Source organism: Barbus barbus (genome assembly GCF_936440315.1).
Source record: "Barbus barbus genome assembly, chromosome: 5".
Classification (NCBI taxonomy): domain Eukaryota; kingdom Metazoa; phylum Chordata; class Actinopteri; order Cypriniformes; family Cyprinidae; genus Barbus; species Barbus barbus.
The window spans coordinates 1,274,836-1,295,870 of NC_136733.1; the positions used below are offsets into that span (position 1 = coordinate 1,274,836).

The following is a 21,035-nucleotide window of genomic DNA, read 5'->3' on the forward strand; positions in this document are numbered from 1 at the left end:
CAGTCATGGAAATTTCTGTAATAAATTTAAATAAGACACAATATTCAGTAATATTGTTGATTTTACTGCGTCATTGTAAATCATAGTATCATTGATATACTATTATAGTTTATTAATATTTTATTTGTTTTAGTTTAGAGCATCAAGGTTAACTAAATGAAATGAGAAATGATGCCTTGGCAACTAGCTGACATAAAATACATATAATATTTGTCTTAAATTTCATTAAAAATTGTAAATTGTTTAGTTTTAGTTAACAGTAATAACTCTGGATTGCACCACCAGCAGTATTTGATGAGAACTGACTCGAGCTGAATGAATAATGGCACGGTTGTCTTCTGTAGAGCTGCTTTACAGCTGAATTTGAGTTCTCTTTCAAGCATACGTTTCGGTGTCTCACTATGGGATACGCCCCTTCCGCGTATTCCTCAGAAGCCCTATTACATTACGCCAGCCCCAATTGGCTGGCAGACGTGACGCTGTGTCTGGGAGTGGCCTCCCCACCCCTCAGTATAAAGGAGCGACACAACGTCACTACGACATTCAAAAACCTCTTCTCGCTTCACACCAGAAGCCTTAACGAACTCTCGGACGAACGACTGGCCACCACGCCGTTTTTTCGCCTGACTCCTTCAATTTTGCATTCCAGCCGATTGCAAGGAGTGTTCGATACTACGATGGCTGCTGCAATGCAGACTGTCCCGGCTAGCGAGGGAGATGCTGTGCGACTTTGTTCATGCGGGAACAAAATTTCATGCAAAGACACACACCAGGTCTGCTCTGCATGTCTTGGGCTGAAACATGCCCAAATGGCGATCGAGAACCCCGGTTCCTGTGAACACTGCGCACGCTTCACTACGAAGAGCCTTCGTCGCAGGCTAGCACGCCAAGCTAGCCTGTCAGGCCACGATCCCCTCATGTCGCCTAGCCCCGTTCCAGCTGCCACTCCGCAGGTATCCATCCCTGTAGAGCTGCCCACCACGGCAGCTTTATCATGGGGTGAACAGCTTGACGTTTGCGTCCCTCTGACCAGTGTGTTTAGCACGGACGAGGAAGAAGACGCGCTCGATTTCGAGGAAGAGGGACAATCGGACTTTCTTCTCTCTGAAGAAGAGGAAGATTTCGAGGACTCCCCTTTCATTCCCCCTGCGCACACGGCACAACCCTTCACCGCGGCGGGGACCACGGAAGATGCGGATGGGGCACCATCCCCGCTGCTCAGTGTGGATCTGCAAGATGTGTGCAAACGTGCTGCAGAGAAACTAAATATTCCGTGGCCGACCGTGGTAGCAGAGACTGCAAAGTCTCGCTATGAGGGTAAGAGGCTGCCGAGGGCGAAACGGGCAGCACGGCAGCTCCTTCCTGTGTTTCCAGAGCTCCTGGAGGAGCTTGCGGTGACCTGGAAGGACAAACCGTTCACCAGCAAGTTACCCGTGCAGGGAGGATCCGCTCTCGATGTGGAGGGAATGGAGAAAGCAGGACTTCTCCGAATGCCTCCCATGGAGCCATTAGTTGCCGCGCACTTGCATCCAAAGCACACGGCAGCTGCAAATCCGACGTTGCCATCCAAAGCGGACCGTTTCCAGTCAAGCATGTCGGAACGCGCTTATAAAGCGATTGCTCTCTCTGTCAGGGCGCTGAACGCTACCTCTATGCTGACCGCGTACCAAGCGGAATTGCAGGACGAAGCGTCGACCATACCAGGTCAGACGCACTGGGAAGAGATATGTGTAGTGACAGATCTCTCTCTGCGTCTTCAGAGGTGCGCGGTTCAAGCCGCGGGCAAAGCCATGGCCACAATGGTCATCCAAGAGAGAGGACGTTGGCTTAACCTGGCTAATCTCTCTGACAGGGAGAAAGAAGCTATCCTGGACGCACCGGTGGTCACAGAAGGCATTTTTGGCTCGGCGTTGACACTGATGCAAAAGAGATGCGAGGAAAAGAAGAGGGATGATGAGGCTTTGCAGCTCTGTATGCCTCGGAAGGCACAGACTGCACCCCCCCCGCCACCTCGGCAGACTTTCGCACAAGTTACGGCCCGCCCACCCCCCAGCTATCGCATTCCTCGGCGGCAGAGACCGAACGTGAATGCAGCGGGTCACAGCGGAGTCCCGGAACAGAGAACTGCCTGGCCTAGGAAGAACTACCCGCCTGCAACAGCTCAGGCGGTCCAGCCAGCTCCTCAACCTCATCCTCACTCCCATCCTCAGGGAGCGAGGAGGAAGAAGAAGGCAGTTTGATGGGGTCTTCCCCGGGGAAAGGAGCACAAAAGCCCCCCCGTTCGCGAGCTCCCGTCCCCCAGATGTTCAGCGTTCGACAGTGGACGAGTTCCAAAGTTCCCGGATGTTCTGTGGAAAGATAGAGCCCGGTTGGGCCAGGGGAACCAGAGCAGTGAAAAGGACAAGGGATGGTGCAGTGGTGTACACCCACCCACTAGTCACAAGCATTTTTCATGTCCAAAACTCAATAAAGTTTTCATTGTATTCCCAAAACATGTTGCAAAACATAATTCCCCAAAAAACGTTGCAAAACACGTTGACAGACCACAGCATAACATCACCTCGGGGAGCTTTAGCTCCCTTAGGGGTGATGAGACGCTTAAACTCTGTCCGAGCGCTGAATGCCCACACATGCGCAGTACAGACAACAAACTCGCTCACGGCTCAGCCACACGAGGGCGCCAGAACGCTGCAAATAAACAGTTGGCGAGAATGCACACGGTCCCGCTGGGTACTAAGGACAGTACAATTCGGGTACCGACTGCAGTTCGCCGCTTCCCCCCCGCATTTCAAAGGGATAATTCATTCTCAGGTGCGGGAAAAATTAAAGCATGTTCTTCAGGAAGAAATTTCCTCTCTGTTGAACAAAAGGGCTATAAGAGTGGTCCCACCCGAGCAGAGCCACAGCGGGTTTTACTCGAGGTACTTCCTCGTCCCAAAGAAAGGGACTCAAGCTCTTCGTCCCATATTAGATCTGCGGGCACTGAACAAGTACTTAAGAAAGTACAAGTTCAGAATGCTCACTCATTCTACACTCCTAAAATTAGTGCGCCATGGCGATTGGTTTACGTCAATCGACCTGAAGGACGCATATTTTCACATAAAGATATATCCACCCCACAGGAAATTCCTGAGGTTTGCTTTCCTCGGCGTGGCATACGAGTATCTGGTTCTACCATTCGGGTTGTCTCTCAGCCCCCGAGTGTTTGTAAAATGTACAGAAGCGGCACTCACTCCGCTCAGGGAGAAGGGCATTCGTCTCGCTACTTACATAGACGACTGGCTGGTGACAGCTCAGTCAGAGCGAGAAACGAGAGAACACACAGTTATGCTTCTGGAACACATACAGAAACTGGGTTTCAAATTAAACATCGAAAAGAGTGTTTTAATTCCCACACAGTCTATAACATATCTGGGGCTGTCACTGAACTCGGTGACATTCAGAGCACGACTGTCAGAAGACAGGGTGAGAAAATTCACTCGGTGCATGACCGATTTTCAGAGGGGAAACAGTGTTTCCTTTCGCACATGCCTCAGGCTATTAGGACTGATGGCTTCAGCCCTGATAGTTATTCCCTTAGGCAGACTGTTCATGAGAGAATTTCAACGCTGGGTAGCGTCTCAGGGACTGGACCCAATACGTCACTCCCGCAGGAGAGTAAGAGTGACGTCAGAGGCAGTCTTAGCACTGCACCAGTGGAGACACCCGACCTTTCTGGTTCAGGGGGTACTCATGGGCGTGGTTCGAGCCAGAAAAGTGATAACAACGGACGCGTCGTTGTCCGGTTGGGGGGGCATTCACGAGGGCAGGATAGTGAATGGAAGATGGGATCAACATCTGACCAGTCTTCACATAAACTATTTGGAAATGCTAGCCGTTTTTCTGACGTTGAAGCATTTTCTTCCTTTTCTCAAAGGGCATCATGTTCTCGTGAGAACGGACAACACTACGGTTGTGGCTTACATAAACCGGCAGGGAGGTCTCAGATCACTTCCCTTGCACATGTTAGCACGCAAACTGATTTTATGGAGCAATACCAATCTTTTATCCCTGAGAGCGACGCACGTACAGGGTGTTATGAACCAGGGTGCGGATTTGCTTTCCAGGGGCAATCCTCTCTACGGGGAGTGGAAGTTGAACAGGGAGGTGGTCGAACAGATTTGGAGCATATACGGCAGAGCGACAGTAGATCTGTTCGCGTCACACGACAATGCTCAGTGTCCTCTGTTTTTCTCCCTGAAAGATCAGAGCGCGCCTCTGGGGATAGATGCGCTGGCGCACGAATGGCCTCGCACTCTCCTTTACGCTTTCCCACCAATAGCATTGATATCCCCAACACTTTACAGAGTGAGGGAGGAGGGACTAAAACTGATATTAATAGCTCCGAGGTGGCCAGGGAAGTATTGGCTAGCGGAGATCATACATATGCTGTACAAAGACCCGTGGTCTCTCCCGCTGCGCAGAGATCTTCTGTCACAAGCTGAGGGGGAGATTTTTCATCCTCATCCAGAACGCCTGGCACTATGGGCATGGCCTGTGAGTGGGTCAATTTAAATATAACCGGTCTGCCTGACAGCGTTATTAGAACCATACAAAATGCTAGAGCTTCATCGACTAGGTCTCTTTATGAATGCAAATGGGGCGTGTTCGAGCGCTGGTGCGCAACTAAACATGAGATACCCTTTCAGTGTTCAGTGGCAGTGGTTCTATCATTTCTTCAGGATTTGATAGACCAAGGGAAAGCGTTTTCAACCATAAAAGTGTTTCTGGCTGCTATATCTGCTTGTCACATTGGTTTTGATAATAAAACTGTGGGGCAGCATCCTTTGGTAGGCAGGTTTATGAAAGGTGCGCGCCGCGCCTTGCCAGTTTCGAGACCGATTTCCCCCTCATGGGACTTGGGATTGGTGCTAGATGCTCTTTCCATGTCCCCATTTGAGCCGCTGGATAAGGTTGATTTAAAAATATTGTCATTTAAGACGGCACTGCTGTTAGCTTTATCCTCGGCAAAACGCGTAAGCGAGATTCACGCGTTTTCAGTGCACTCAGCGTGTTTGCAGTTCATGTCTGGGGATGCAGGGGTAGTTCTGAAACCTAATCCTGCATTCATGCCCAAAATAGTTAAGGCTATCATTCCTCTTGAGTTAAGAGCCTTCTGTCCACCACCTTTTGCTTCATCAGAACAGCAAAAGTTAAATGCATTGTGTCCAGTGCGTGCTTTACGCATTTATACAGAAAGAACTAGAGGGTTCAGGGAAAGTGATCAGCTGTTCGTATCTTGGGCGAAACCTCGTACGGGGAAGCCGATTACTAAGCAGCGGTTGTCGCACTGGATAGTGGAGGCGATCTCGCTGGCATATTCCAGTAAGGGTCTTGTGTCCCCATCTGGTTTACGTGCACACTCAACAAGGGGAATGTCAACGTCCTGGGCCCTGTTTAAAGGAGTCTCGTTACAGGATATTTGCGAAGCGGCGAGCTGGTCCTCACCGCATACATTTGCAAGGTTCTATAAGCTGGACGTTACAGCTCAGACTCTAGCGCATGCAGTATTGAGCGTTGGAATGTGAATCACGAGTCATGACTCGTTCAGCCCCGCACGCAGTATTGTGGTTGGCAGGAGACTTCGAGGCAGGCTATCTGGCAATACGGGAGTTAGGATATCCCATAGTGAGACACCGAAACGTATGCTTGAAAGAGAACAATAGGTTACTTGCGTAACCCCGGTTCTCTGATAGCATTAAGTGAGGTGTCTCACCAGATCACCCTCCTTGCTGTGCGAAGCGAGGAAGAGGTGTGCTTGTTTTGAATGTCGTAGTGACGTTGTGTCGCTCCTTTATACTGAGGGGTGGGGAGGCCACTCCCAGACACAGCGTCACGTCTGCCAGCCAATTGGGGCTGGCGTAATGTAATAGGGCTTCTGAGGAATACGCGGAAGGGGCGTATCCCATAGTGAGACACCTCACTTAATGCTATCAGAGAACCGGGGTTACGCAAGTAACCTATTGTTTCGTTTAGGGTTATTTGTGTTAATGACCACATTGCGACTCAAACTCATCTTAGTCTTCATGTTCTTCCTCCTGGTCTCTCCTCAGGCCGTGTACTCGCACGAGAAAGTGAAAATGGAAGGAACTATCTCACAACAGACCAAACTCATCGACTTCCTGCAGGCCAAGATGGACCAGCCCACCAAGAAGAAGAAGGTGAGAGAGACTGGGGGATGCTAATGAGACTGAGACACCCTGAGGAGACGCGCCGCTGTCACAGAGTTCATCTCATTCTTAAAACCGGTCTCATTACAGTCTGATGTACATTTAAGACCGAGTTTGTGCTTGATTTGTGGGATTGAGTGTTTCTCACTGAACCGCAGGCACTTTACCGTCTGGAATGAACAGTTTGAGTTGAGCTTGTGGAATCTGCTAAATCTAGAACTAGCTTTATTAAAGAGAATAAAACGGTTCCCACAGTCATGGAAAACCTGGAATTCCTGGCTTGGATGTCATCAAAACGCCTATAGTCACTATTACACTACCATAAGAACCGTTATTAATAACTAAGCACCAGTAATAAATGATGATGATAATATGAACTAAATCAGATTTCTGAAGGATCATGTGACACTGAAGACTGGAGTAATGATCACAGAAATAAATGACATTTTAACATACATTCACATACAAAACAGCTATTTGAAATTGTAATATTTCACAATATTACTGTATTTGGGTCAATGATGTATAAGGATTTTTGACAAATACAAAAATAATATCTATTGCAATTGTTCAAGCATTAAGAATGTTGTGTGCACAAATTCATATTAGAATTTTAAATTAAGTGATTTTAGTGTTTTCATCTAGATGAATAAAAAAAAAAATGTCAGGTGGTGCGACCGCGATTTATCTTAAAATTTATTCATTTCCTTAAAGTCCGTGTAAAGTCAATATTTTATGTGTTCTGAGTTTGTCACACCACAGAAAAATGCCAAATTTGAATGCTTAAAAAAAAAAAAAACGCCAAGTAAACACAATAAGGTATCACAATCTTGAAAAAATAAGCAGTATTCTCTGCTCTCAAACGCTGGGGGCGTGTCCACTGGCGGCGCTGAAACCACGCCCACTCGCGGGAAAGCTGCCGTCTCTCTCAACTGTCTTCCTCTAGCAGCTTATTTAATAAGGAGACCGAACTGTTTTGTAAATAATCGCAACCAGGTATTATGCATTTACGTGACGAAGGCATAGCTAGCTAGCTAGGCTGTAGTAAAAAATGTAATGCATGTTAAGGAAATTAATTAATTTTAAGATAAGTCACGGTCGCACCACCTGACATTTTTTTTTTTTTTTTAAGCTATGGCCAGTTCAGCTAGATGAAAAAACACTAAAATCACTTAATTTAAAAGTTTAATATGAATTTGTGCACACAACATTCTTACTGTTTGAACAATTGCAATAGATATTATTTTTTGTATTTGAAAAATCTCAAGTTAGCTTGTTGAAAATTCTTATACGTCATTGACCCATTTACTGTATTTGATCAAATAAATGCAGCCGCCATTCAAAAATATATATATATAAAAAAAAAAAAATCCAATCTTTTGATCAGTAATTAACATTTTTTTACACTCAATTTACACTCAATTCAAAAATCTTTTGCCAGAAATTACTGTACTGTCTGAGATTTCTAAAAATCCTTATCCATTAATCGCAAACAACTGGTAAGTTACTTATATTTTTAGTTTTCAGATTTTTAGAAAAAGACTTTAAATATCATGTTTAATCCTATTCTAATTTTTTATGACTTTTGCCATGAAAATAGAAGAAACTGGCATGGTGTTAAAAAGAAACAAACGGGAAATAGGAAAATAAATCATTTTAAAATAAAAGTAATCAAAGCGAAGCACTTATTAAAAAATTATATATTTTATTTGGAAAAAATATATTTTAAAAATAAAAACAATTAACATTAAACACTAAAAAGATTAAATATTGCTAGCAGAGAAAACCGTACAGATTTATAGTATTGGTAATCAGTCAGAATGTGAGAGGATGATCAGCGGTGTGTGTCATGTGATCCGTGTGTTTTAGGGTATTTTCGGGCGGCGGCGTGAGGAGGTGGGTGTCACGGCTAACGGCGCCACCGCGGTCTCGTCTCAACCTGCCGTTCCTCTGCAGTACGGTGACATGAAAGCAGCGCTGGAGAAGGAGCGAGTGCGCTGCTCGGATCTGGAGGAGGCGCTGCAGAAGATGAGGATCGAGCTGCGCTCCCTACGAGAGGAGGGTGAGTCTTCAGTGTCTGTCCTCAGTGTGCTCATCTTTCCATCACTCTTTAAAGGGTTAGTTCACCCAAAAATGAAAATTCTGTCATTAATTACTCGCACTCATGTCGTTCCAAACCCGTAAGACCTTCGTTCATCTTCAGAACACAAATTTGACAGAAGACCTTGCTCTCTATGGAGGGTCAGACAGCTCTCAGATTTATACAAAAATATCTTACTTTGTGTTCCGAAGATGAACGAAGGTTTTACGTGTTTGGAACGACATGAGGGTGAGTAATTAATGACAGAATTTTCATGTTTGGGTGAACTATCCCTTTAGTACAGCGATGCACTGTAAATGTTGTTGAGGCTCTTCTCTCTGTCTCTCAGCGGCTCATTTTAAAGTGCAGGAGCACGTGGCTCCATCCACGCCGGCGTCGGCCCGTCAGCAGATCCTCATGTCAGCCATCGTGAAATCTCCGGAGCGCCAGCCCAATCCCAGCAGCCTCCTGAACCCGTCCAGCTCGGCCCGCCGCAAAGAGAGCTCCACGCCGGAGGGTCAGTACAGCATCGACACAGAGTCTGCTTCACACTCGCTCAAATACACATACTGTTAACATGGCCAGGCGTTTCTGATAATACTGATGGAACAGGAAATCTTCAGCTGGTTTCTTGGTTATATCAGACTGGAGTGCAGTTAGTATTTAAAGGGAAATATATGCTAAATTGATTCTAGAGTGCTGGTCTTGTTGTGAGCTATTCATCAGTAAAATATATTTCAAGCATAACAGAATCCAGGTCATATTTCACCCCTAAATTAAAATACATATATAAGAAATTAAATGAAGCCTATTTTTTAGGACCTATTTTTTTTACATTTTTATGAATATTAAACGCATTTACTCTAAAATTCTCATTAGTGTGTGTGTGTGTGTGTGCATGTTTATGTGGTTTATGAGGACACAAATGTGTATAATGACATGGGTATGACAGAGGTATTACAATATGAAGGTGGTTTATGAGGACACTGCCTATGTCCCCGTAATTCAAAAGGCTTAAAAACATACTAAATGGTGTTTTTTTTGAAAATCTAAAAATGCACAAAGTCTCCTGTGAGGGCTAAGTTTAGGTGTAGGGTTGGTGTAGGGCAATAGCACATACAGTTTGTTCAGTATAAAAACCATTACGCCTATGGAGAGTCCCCATAAACCACAAAAACAAACGTGTGTGTGTGTTTAATCAAGATATATACATATACAAATTCTTAAAAGTATTTGTGTGTATAGATAGATAGATATAGAAATAGTTGTATGAATGATATATATATATATAATATGCATATTGTATCTAATTATTACAATATAATACATTTAATTATTAAATTAAAATTCCACACACACACACACACACACACACATATATATATATATATATATATATATATATAAATTTTGCGATGCAAACAAAAATGTAATTTAAGATTTAAACAAAGATTATGTATTTCTATGTATAAATATTTGTTTTGAAATGTTTTTATGAGATTCTTTTGAACATAGTTTCGTCTTTAACAGATCCACACTAAAGTGTTAATGCAGGAGTCTGACAGATGAATGAAGCTCATGTTGTCTGTAGATGAGGAATATTTCAGTGGTTTTCTCTCTCTGTGGCTCCTTCTGTCTCTTCATGTTTCTATCGGTGTCGTCCTGCACTCTCGCTTTCTTTCTGCGTCCTGCTCCGTCAAATCTGAGAGCTGTTTCTCTTCTGCTCTTTCAGAGAAGAGGAGGGTGACGTTTGAAAGTAAGTGTGTCTCTCTGTTCCTCCATCTCTGTTTCTGTCGCTCTGAGATCGGCATGTAGTTCAGGGTCGTGCGCTGATGGGAATCACGTCTGAGAGACACCAGACAGGAAGAAAACACACAGAGCAGCTATATGGGCCATTCACACAGAACGCATTTTTGCTTGGACAAAAATGTGAGATGTGGGCAGTAGAAAAAAAGTGTTTTTGTAAATGTTGAACCTATTCTAACATGAGCTCTGTGTTTTTTATAACACTGAATGCACCCGTCTAGTGTGTTTATATGGAGAAACAATGGAAAAATGCATTCTGTGTGAACGGCCCCTAACAACTCAGGGCTCGCAAAATCGGTAGCCCGACGTCCCAGGGCTATTATATTTTCCAGTCGGGCTACACAGGGCTCCCACGGGGGCTTAAACAACTAATGGTATAAGAAATGTCTTAACTATAATTTCAAAAGGTCTTAAAGTTGGGGATGGAAAGACAAGAATGGCGATACGGCTGGATTAAACTTCAAAAGGCAAAGATGTCACTGAATTGTCATTGGCATTTTTATTTCATCTTACCTATAATGCTTGATAAAGCAGCGTTTATGAGCGTGGACGGTGCTGCTTTCTGTACAGTTGCTAACAAAATGAATTTAGTTTCCAATAAGCCTCTCTTGCTGCTTACGGTCAGGTCAATGCAAATATCAACCCATGTTTTTAAGCAGCGAACACATAGTGTTGTAAATGAGAAAGTAGTTAATGTGCCTTCTAAAAATCTAAACTAAATTAATATAATAATTTATATGCTTGATTTATCCCTTTTCATAAAAATGGTCTAAAGGCTGAAATGCTGTTGTATAAGATTTGTGTTTTTGTGAAACCTGTATCTGAACTGTAAATCATGTCATTTTATGGCTTAATACTGTATGTTACCATAGAGGTTGTCCAACCCGCTCATACTGTTCATTTTACTTGTGCAGCTCTTAAAATGGGTCATAAATTGCCTTATTTTTTTTATTTTAGATACCCTGTAAATAGTGGAATAAAATTCCTTCCTTCATATTTGTTGATATTTGTGTATTGGAAAATATTTTTGATTGACATTTAGACTCCTATCTGATTTTCTATATTTAAAAAAAAAAATAATAAAAAATAAAAACATTATTTGGGCTAGTTAAATTCATTTTCGGGCCAACAAAATCTGAAGAGTACCTGCCCAAAGGGCTACCAGGGATTTTGAAATTGTGCATAGCAACATCATATTGAAAGAATTAATGCTTTTATTCAGCAAGGATATTAAATCGATAAGTGATTTTAAAGAGTTATATTGCTAGAAAAGATGTCTATTTTGAATAAATGCTGTTTTTTGTATCCTTTATATTCTTACATGTATACTATTACATGTTCCAAAAAATATTAACCAGCAAAAACTGTTGCAACATTGATAATAAATCTGAATATTAATAATAAATCACACTGATTTCTGAAGGAGGACAGTGAAGACTGCAGTAATGGCTGATGAAAATTCAGATTTGCATCACAGAAATAAATAATATTTTAAAGTATATTAAAATAGGAAACCTTATTTTTGAATTGAAATAATATTTTACAATTTTTTTTAAATTTATTTAAAAAAATTTTTTTTTATAAAATGCAGCCTAGGTGATCAAAAAAGACTTAAAGAAGAGACAAACCTTTGAATGCCTAGATAGATAGATCATCAATTTCTCAGAGAACAAGGCTTCTTGTTTTGAGTCAAATGTCAAGTTGATCTCTTTAGAGATTTTCTCTGGAAAGCCAGAAGAGCATGAGTTTCTGCAGTGATTAAGCTGAAGCACATACAGTGATGCATTGCTCCTGCTGTCCTCGAGTCTTCTGTCTCTGTCTCTTTTCTTGGTTTCTGCAGCATGTCATGTTTTTATTAAGTGATGATTAAGTTTCTGCTTGTCTATATTTCTTTTATTCTGGAGCCTGACGCGCACAGACCTGCATGCGATCGCTGATGATGTTTTGTTTTGCTCAGATAGAGGCGGTTTTGTTGTGGCCGATGCTCTGCTGCTGGACGGTGATGAGTTTTATTTTCGGCTGATCGGTTTGACATCATTCACACTGAGCTGTTCAAGAGGACATTAATAACCCGCACTAATTAACTCTCTCTCTCTGTCTGTCTGTAGAGTACGGGCGGCGTGTGAAGGAGCGAATGCATCACAACATCCCGCATCGCTTCACGGTGGGACTGAACATGAGGGCGGCGAAATGTGCCGTCTGTCTGGACACGGTCCACTTCGGCCGACAGGCTGCCACGTGTCTGGGTACAAATACACACATACACACACACATACTCAATTGAGCTTGAATGTTAAATGTTTTGGCTCACTTCTGAGAAGAATTTGTACCAATAATATGGTTATATATACTACCATTCAAAAGTTTGGTGTCAGGAAGATTTTTAAATGTTTTTGAGAAAAGTCTCTTCTGCTCACTAAGGCTGCATTTATTTGATCAAAAATGCAGTAAAAACAGTAAAATATTATTACAATTTTAAACAGCTGTTTTCTATGTGAATATGTGTTAAACTGTAATTTATTCCTGTGATCAAAGCTGTATTTTCAGCATCATTACTCCAGTCTTCAGTGTATTAGAATGATTTCTGAAGGATCATGACACTGATTTGCTGCTCAAGAAACATTTCTGATTATTATCAATGTTGAAAACAATTGTGCTGCACAATATTTCTGTGGAAACTGTGATGCATTTTATTTTTCAGGATTCACAGATGAATAGAAAGTTCAAAAGAACAGCATTTATTTAAAACAAAAATCTTTTGGAACATAAATGTCTTTACTGATCACTTTTGATCAATTGAATGCATCTGCAATGATTAATTTCTTCAAGAAAACTTACTGGCTACAATTTTTGTTTTAACGGTATTGTAAGTACACACTCATGTAATAGGAGCCTCAGAACTCATTTTTGCAATGCTTTTCCATTGTTTCTCCAAGTAAACATGCACCGTTTGTGTCTTTTGCTCCTAAAATTGCATCTAAAATTGCAATGCTCAAGTTAAAATAACTTTTATTAAAAAACACATATGAAGACCTTGAGGGGTTTTTTTGTGTGTTTTTCATTTACCAAAAAAGAGTTGTGTGGCCTATAAATGAAAAAATGACTAGTAGAGAATGTTAATTTGGTCTTGTCTCTCTCTCGATGTTCTCTTTATCTTCTCTTCTCTCGCTCAGAGTGTCGCACTCTCTGCCATCCCAAGTGTTCTCCGTGTTTGCCGGCGACCTGCGGTCTTCCTGCTGAATACGCCTCTCACTTCTCTGAGGCTCTGTGTCGGGATAAAGCCAGCTCACCCGCGCTGCAGGTCAAAGAGGCCTCGGGTCACGTGCGTCTGGAGGGCTGGATGAAGCAGCCCAGGTGCGCTTACGACCAAACTGCTCATCGTGTGTGTCTGCAATATGTTCCCAAATTGATATTTGAGTTTTCAGAAACATGTTAACTCTTTCCCCGCCAGCGTCTTTGAAGAAAAAAAAGTTGCCAGCTACCGCCAGCATTTTTGATGATTTTCACTAAAATTTCATGGCCTCCAGAATATTTTGTTGTATGTATATCTGAACAAGCAATACATCAAAATAAAGATTTTTATTTTATTTTTACTTTTATTCTAGCTTCAAGCATTCTTTTTTTTATCAACACTTGAATGTAGGTAGGTTTCATAAAAAAAAAAAAAAAAAAAGCATTTTGAGCAAAAAGCTGAGAAAATCGCTTTTTTTTATTTTATTTTTTTTTATCAAATACTACATCTGGATCATATTCAGTAATATTATCAAAGCAAAGATGCAGTAGATGGCTTCGATCAGTATCCCAAAGCTTCACAGGCCTTCACCACTTTCTGGATTGACATTGGGGACTTTTCATTTATGTGGTTAGTGTTGATGATAGCATTATTTATTATGCATACATGCATATGAGATGGCTAGTTTCTGTGTCTTCCTCACCTGTTTTGATCGGCACGTTCTAGACTCATTCAGGTGATGTGTAATAGTGCCCCCGAGTTTATAACAGTGAGAAATTCAGTTCATCTTTGTCCATGTAGGATAAATAATAAATGCATGCAACATTTCCTCTTTCTAATGTCTTGTGGGATGTGCATACAAATAAATCTTTAATTGAAATAAAATAAACATGAACTCAAATAAAATATAATTAAAATCTTATTTTATTTCAGCTAGCTGCCGAGGCAAACTTTTTCATTTCCAAGTTGAAGTACTAAAATAAAATAACTCAAAGTAATAAAAACTATATAGATATACTTAAAAACAAACTAGTAAAAATGACAAACACACAAAAAATTACTAAAACTTTAACTAAACTTCAAATGAAAGCAGAAAATATAAAAAAGAAATACTAATCAGAATATGAACTATAATAGTATGCCAGTAATACTGAAATAACAGGCAGCTGCACAGAACCAAATATATGTTGGTGCCACTTTATATAGACTACATATAATTACAGATGATATTAAACGTGCTGTCACTGATTGGCTGTTTTTGATGTGTTTTGTAGGAACGGTAAGAGAGGGCAGCAGGGCTGGGAGAGGAAGTATGTGGTGCTGGACGGGACTAAATTATCAATCTACGAGTCCGAGCCGACAGAAGGTAAACGATCCCTCCGTCAGATCACTCCAGGTGATGTAGTTGGGTGTTTTCTGAGCTCTGTGTGTGTTTCAGACGCGGTGAAGCCGCAGGAGGAGTTTGAGCTGTGTTTGCCGGACGGTGAGGTGACGGTGCACGGAGCCGTCGGAGCCTCCGAGCTCATCAACACGGCTAAATCAGGTCAGAACATCACTGTGCTCGAGGAAAAACTACATCATTTTACACATGCATGTGTTTAGCAACGAGATGAAACGTCCGGAGCGTTACTTTCACCTCTGATAGTCCCAAACGCTGTATTTTAGTGTGTTCTGTGGATTCTAGTCGATGAGGTTAACCTGCACCAGTGCTGCTTTAGTTTTCATGAAGATTTTCAATTTCATATTTTTCATTTGAATTTTTGTTAGTATTAGTAATTTTGTTGCATATCTTTTTATTGAGTTTATTAATTTGTTTCATTTCAGTTTTAGTTATTTTAAGACATGAAGTTAAACTAGTTTTTATTCATATTTTGAATATTTTTATTTGAATGTTTTCTATTTAATTTAAACTTTAGTTCAAGTTTTGCTAGTTTTGTTGCGTGTGTGTGTTTTCATTTGTGTATGCAGTTTTTATTTATAACTAAATAAAATGAGAAATATTGCTTTGGTAACTAAATAAATAAAATAAGTTTAGGAGTTTGTTATATTTTATGGTATTTCAGTTATTTTATTTTAAGCATTAAATGCTTTTTATGGTTTTAGTTAACATTGATAACCCTGATTCACTTTTCTGCTTAATCAGTTAATGTTTTTTTTTTATCATATTTACTATATTTAAATAAATTTAACACATTTCTGCCCACAATCGGCAAAAACAAATAGTTGTGTCATTAGCTTTGTTTCTGGCACAATCCAGTCTGCAGCATATCATTAAAATCAATAATGAAATACAATAAAATTAACAAATGTATTCGTATAAAAATAAAGAGATCCGAAAGTCTTATCACAGTATTCATGGACTTTGTTTAAAGGAATACTAAGTAGCTTCATATTTAATTGTTTTGCTGCCTCTTATTTGTCTTCCTGATGTGATTCTAGAAGTACACCATTGACACGTGTATTTGTTAACACTACTGAGATAAACGTGTGTGTGTGTGTGTGTGTCAGATATCCCGTACGTGCTGAAGCTGGAGTCTCATCCTCACACCACGTGTTGGCCGGGTCAGTCTCTGTACTTCATGGCTCCCAGTTTCCCAGATAAGCAGCGCTGGGTGGCTGTTCTGGAGTCAGTGGTGGCTGGCAGCAGAGGATCCCGAGAGAAAAGCGAGGCGGACGCAGTGAGTTTCCTTCAGTCCCTCTGTGTTAATGAATCCCTCAGAATAATACTAATTACTTCTGTGTGTCTTGACTCTTTATGACCTCATGAGACGGTTTGACTGATGCAGTTTCAGCAGGCTTTAGTTTACTGTGTCACTGCAGAACAATGATTTACTGCTTGCTATTACTCTACAGAAGTAAATATGACAATAGTGTGTCAGTAATGCAAACATTGACACAAAAATAATGCAATAATGTAAACAGTATATTGTCAGTAGTGTTATTTTAGTATTATTCATATGATGCTAAGATGTTAATATAGTATCTATTAATGTTGTCTAATTTTTAGTTTTCATTTAATTTTGGATACAGTTTTTGTAGTTTTAGGTGCTTTTATCATTTGTATTATTTCTTAAAATATTTCTTGTAATTGTATTTTTGTCAGCTTTAGTACTTCAATTTCAATTAGTTTCATTCAAGCTTTTAAGTGGAATTCATGTAATATTTATATTTTATTTTATTTCAGCTTTCTAATTAACAGAAAAACTCCTGTGAAGAAAATGATGTTAGCAGTATTATTTTAGTATAGTATTTATACACTATTCTAGTATTTTTTTTACATGAGCTTTTTTAGTTTTAATTTTAAAGTTTTGTGCTTTTGTCATTTTTAGTAATTTTATTTTATCGTTTTTATCAATTTTATTTGAGTTTTAGTACTTCAACTTTAAATTTTTAATTTAAATTTTATTTTGATTAGTTGATTATTTGATTTCATCTTTATTTCGGTTAACAAACATGATTTTAATAGTTTTGATTAACAAGAACAACACTGGACTCGTTTTTAATATCGAAACGTTTTTAATATCTGTCTTAAAGATTATTTTGTCAACTTTTAAGAGTTCTCTAGCACATTCCCGTTTTTTTTCCCCGTCTGTAATGTTTCTAAGCATCAGCGGGGCAGATTAATGGCGGTGAATACAAAAGAGATGAACAGAGATAGCAAGCTAATACGATCAGATCAGGTCCCAGAAGACATTAGTACAGATCTGAAGCTAGCAGAGACTCGGTGTGATGATTGTCTAACGCTGTGAGTGTGATTGTGTTCTGAACGCTGTAGGCCGGTGTTAAACATCAGAAGACTCTCTCGCCGCTGGTTCAGGTAATCAGATGATTGAGGGAAGCTCACTCGTGTGTGTTACCCAGCATGCTCCTCTGTCTGGTGCCCGTGTCGCTTGCATCATCAGACCGTTCCTCTGAATGAACGTCACTGTACGTCAGCCGCAGACTCCAGTGTTTCCTGCAGCTCAGTCTAGGAAAGCAGAAATTCTTGAAAATAATACAAAAACAATGAATAGACAATTAAGACGTCTTTATATTGGGATGTTCTCGCATGCAGCAGGACCAGTGTAGTCTGATTCACAAACAAATGACTCTTATGAATCAGTTCATTTGAAACAAATCACAAGCTGAAGCGCTCCTTCATTGTTGTTTGTTCTGTTTATTTGAGATGATATACATCAAATTGTATGACATAAATTCAGAATTTATGTACGTTTGTTCATGTTTGACTCCAACTGTAGGAAACACTGGCAGATCCTGAACGCAAATGTTTCTGATCGCGAGCGGCTACATCTGTGTTGAACACATGCGCTTGGCTTCAGCTCCTTTACCCAGTGATCTGTGTGACTGTGTTTAATCCTTCATCCGTCTGTCTTTTATTGTCTGAACAGAAACTGCTGGGAAACTCTTTGCTGAAGCTGGAGGGAGACGATCGGCTGGATATAAACTGCACTTTACCTCTGACCGACCAGGTAAAGCACAGTAACACTACAAAAATAAAGTAACGCTGTGTTATTAGTAACACAAAAAATAAAAAGCAATAATAATAACAAACCCGCAGCTTATATACGTTATTCAAAATTGTTAAAATAATAATAAGAAAAACTCAAATAAATCCACCATCTACACATTATTCAGCATGGTTGAAAATAAATCACAAACACACCACCTATACAGTATTTATTCAAAATAAATGCATTGTTAGAAAAGATTTCTGTTTTAAGTGTGTGTGTGTGTGTGAGAGAGAGAGAGAGAGAGTGTGTGTACAGGTGTGTGAGAGAGAGTGTGTGTGTACAGGTGTGTGAGAGAGAGAGTGTGTGTGTACAGGTGTGTGAGAGAGAGAGTGTGTGTACAGGTGTGTGAGAGAGAGAGTGTGTGTGTACAGGTGTGTGAGAGAGAGAGAGAGAGAGAGTGTGTGTACAGGTGTGTGAGAGAGAGAGTGTGTGTACAGGTGTGTGAGAGAGAGAGAGAGTGTGTGTGTACAGGTGTGTGAGAGAGAGAGTGTGTGTGTACAGGTGTGTGAGAGAGAGAGTGTGTGTGTACAGGTGTGTGAGAGAGAGAGTGTGTGTGTACAGGTGTGTGTATATTGTTTTTCCTTCAAAATCAAATAGTAAGTTTGTTGATTTTAGGAGTGGGAATGACGTTTGTTTTCAAATGCAGCGCTCCAGTAACATGCAGTAGACAGTCATCTATCTGAAGCCTGAACACAGACCAGCGATTGAAAAACAGACAGTAATGTGTCCTGTGTGAACAAGCTCAAGTCAAGACCAATTTATTTCTATAGTGCTTTATATAATACAGATTGTTTCACAGTAATAAGCAGAAATAACAGTGTTAATGTTGCAAAGTTTATCAGTGATGAAGAAAATTCAATTTCAGTGGTGACGGTGGTGTGATTATTCAGATCAGATCAGGTTTGTGTTCTCATCTGCTCCAGTGATTGTGTGTGTGTGTGTGTTTCAGATCGTGCTGGTGGGCTCAGAGGAGGGTCTGTACGCTCTGAACGTCATCAAGAACTCTCTCACACACATCCCGGGACTGGACTCTGTGTTCCAGATCCAGATCCTGAAGGAGCTCGACAAGCTGCTCATGATCACCGGTCAGTGTCCGTCTCTCTGATTCATATGTGTGCGCTCTTACTGACAGAATAATGAGACATTAAAGGTGAAAAATAATCACAGACAGTGGTTTACTAGCAGAATACTAGGGCTGTCACAATACATCGATGCATCGTGATTCGTGGATCGATTCTGAATGCATCGTGATTCTCTCAGGAATCGATTCTGAGATTAGTTTGTAACAGCAGATGGCACCCTAATCTAGTTTTACCCACACACTCTAATGCTCACGATTAAGAGCACTTGTGTGTTCGGCTGAGTCATGCAATTACACCTGGGCTCAGAATACCATATCCACATGATTATAAGACCACCCTAGTGTTTCAAGATTTACCTTTTGGAAAAGGCTTTTTGAAAACCAAATCTTGTGTTTTATTAAGAATTAGTTTTTTTCTTAAATAATTTTCATATTACATTTTCCCTTATTGTAGCCTTCAAATCTGGGTTCTGTCTTGTTTTAAAATCACTTACAGAGGTAGTTTGGTCCCATCGGGCTAACATGACAGTCACGACTCATGCTGCTGTAAGCTTTTCTTGTTTTCACTCCTGATCTTCTAACATTATTACAGCACCCATTACATTACGTATGTCTTGGCACACTCGTTTATGTGTATTTGGTGCCACCTATTGTTGTAGGTGTATTATTGACATGTCAAAGTCTAGACCCTGAACATACCACCACGTTTCTTATATTCGGGTCAATACTAGTTTTATGACACAAGATTATTGTAAACACAGCTCACTGTGAACACCCTTGTTATTCGCTTCAACCTTTGTGAACTTTATAAATGATCATTTTAGGTTGAAGTGTGTCTAAATCACACAGTGCCATCTGCTTTTAAAAACTAAGCTCAGAATCGATTCGAGAGAGAATCACGATGCATTTGGAAAATCTCAGGAACAATGCAGAATCATTTCTCGATTTGTGATGCATTGATTTATTTGGGCATCAGAGCAGCTCGTCCGGTTTAGATGGTTTGAGTTTGGTTTAGCTGACTGTGTGTGTGTGTGTGTGTGTGTGTGTGTGTGTAACAGGTGAGGAGCGTGCTCTGTGTCTGGTGGACATCAAGCGTATCAAACAGTCTCTGGCTCAGTCTCATCTGCCGGCGCAGCCCGATCTCAGTCCCTACATCTTCGAGGCGGTGAAGGGCTGCCATCTCTTTGCTTCTGGAAAGGTAAAGTGACCCATCGAGCACACAATATATGATGCTCTTCCTGTTACTGGGTGTTAGAGAGCTCCTGTGTTTGATCTCTAGTACAGGGCTGTCAAACTCAGTACCTGGAAGTTCCCTTTGTAGGATCTGTGGATGTAGGCCATATATAGCATGTATGATTTTGGACCAATGAGATTTCACTGTGGGCGGAGCTACTGTACCAGCTCAGTGTTTGACATAGAAACCCATGGATTGATTAAAACTCCTGTTGCTTGTCAGGGACTAACTGTGTTATTTTTGTATTATGTATGTATACTATTACTGTTTTTATAAATATTTTGAATTAGCTTTTGTTTTCATTTTAAAATTAAAATTTTAGTACAATATAATTACATCAGTAACTTTAGTACTTATTTTATTTAGTTGCCAAGGCAACATTTCTATTTTCGTTAGGTTTTAAGTGTTGTAAGTTTTTCATCAAATATCTATATTTTATTATATTTCAGTTTTATTTCATTTGACAAAAACACCCCATTAACAGAATGTTGTTAACAGTGTTATATTAGTATTATTTCTATACTAGTTCATTAATATTTTGAATTGACTTAATTTAAAGGTTTAATTTATTTTTATTTTAGTTTTAGTTCCGCTAAATTCTCCACATTTTCTCGAGTTAGCTGCCAAGGCAACATTTCTAATTTTTATTTAGTTGAAGTGTTTTATTTTGTAACATTTTAGTATCATTTAATCTACCAATTGTATTTAATTTAGTTACCAAGGCAACATTTCTATTTTCATTTACGTTTGTGCAAATTGTTCATCTAATGTCTGTATTAATTTGAGTACAACTTTGTAAAAAAAATTAGAACAATTTAACATGAGTAATTTTAGTACTTAATAGTTGTCAAACATTTTAGTTAGAATTTTTTTTTTTCACTA

General features: G+C 40.2%; 1 protein-coding gene across 1 annotated transcript in view; it reads left to right on the top strand.

Moving 5' to 3' along the window:
* LOC306870375 (citron rho-interacting kinase-like) overlaps nt 1-21,035 on the top strand; it is a gene marked incomplete at its 5' end in the record, with an annotated part of 88,156 nt that overhangs the window by 58,495 nt on the left and 8,626 nt on the right. The window contains 13 exons of the mRNA XM_079417605.1: nt 6,093-6,200; nt 8,079-8,271; nt 8,639-8,806; nt 10,022-10,045; nt 12,204-12,341; nt 13,269-13,449; nt 14,602-14,693; nt 14,766-14,870; nt 15,836-16,005; nt 17,103-17,144; nt 17,716-17,796; nt 18,788-18,923; nt 19,978-20,117. Of these exons, the coding sequence (XP_079273731.1) occupies nt 6,093-6,200; nt 8,079-8,271; nt 8,639-8,806; nt 10,022-10,045; nt 12,204-12,341; nt 13,269-13,449; nt 14,602-14,693; nt 14,766-14,870; nt 15,836-16,005; nt 17,103-17,144; nt 17,716-17,796; nt 18,788-18,923; nt 19,978-20,117 (1,578 nt within the window). The remainder of the gene's footprint in view (nt 1-6,092; nt 6,201-8,078; nt 8,272-8,638; nt 8,807-10,021; nt 10,046-12,203; nt 12,342-13,268; nt 13,450-14,601; nt 14,694-14,765; nt 14,871-15,835; nt 16,006-17,102; nt 17,145-17,715; nt 17,797-18,787; nt 18,924-19,977; nt 20,118-21,035) is intronic.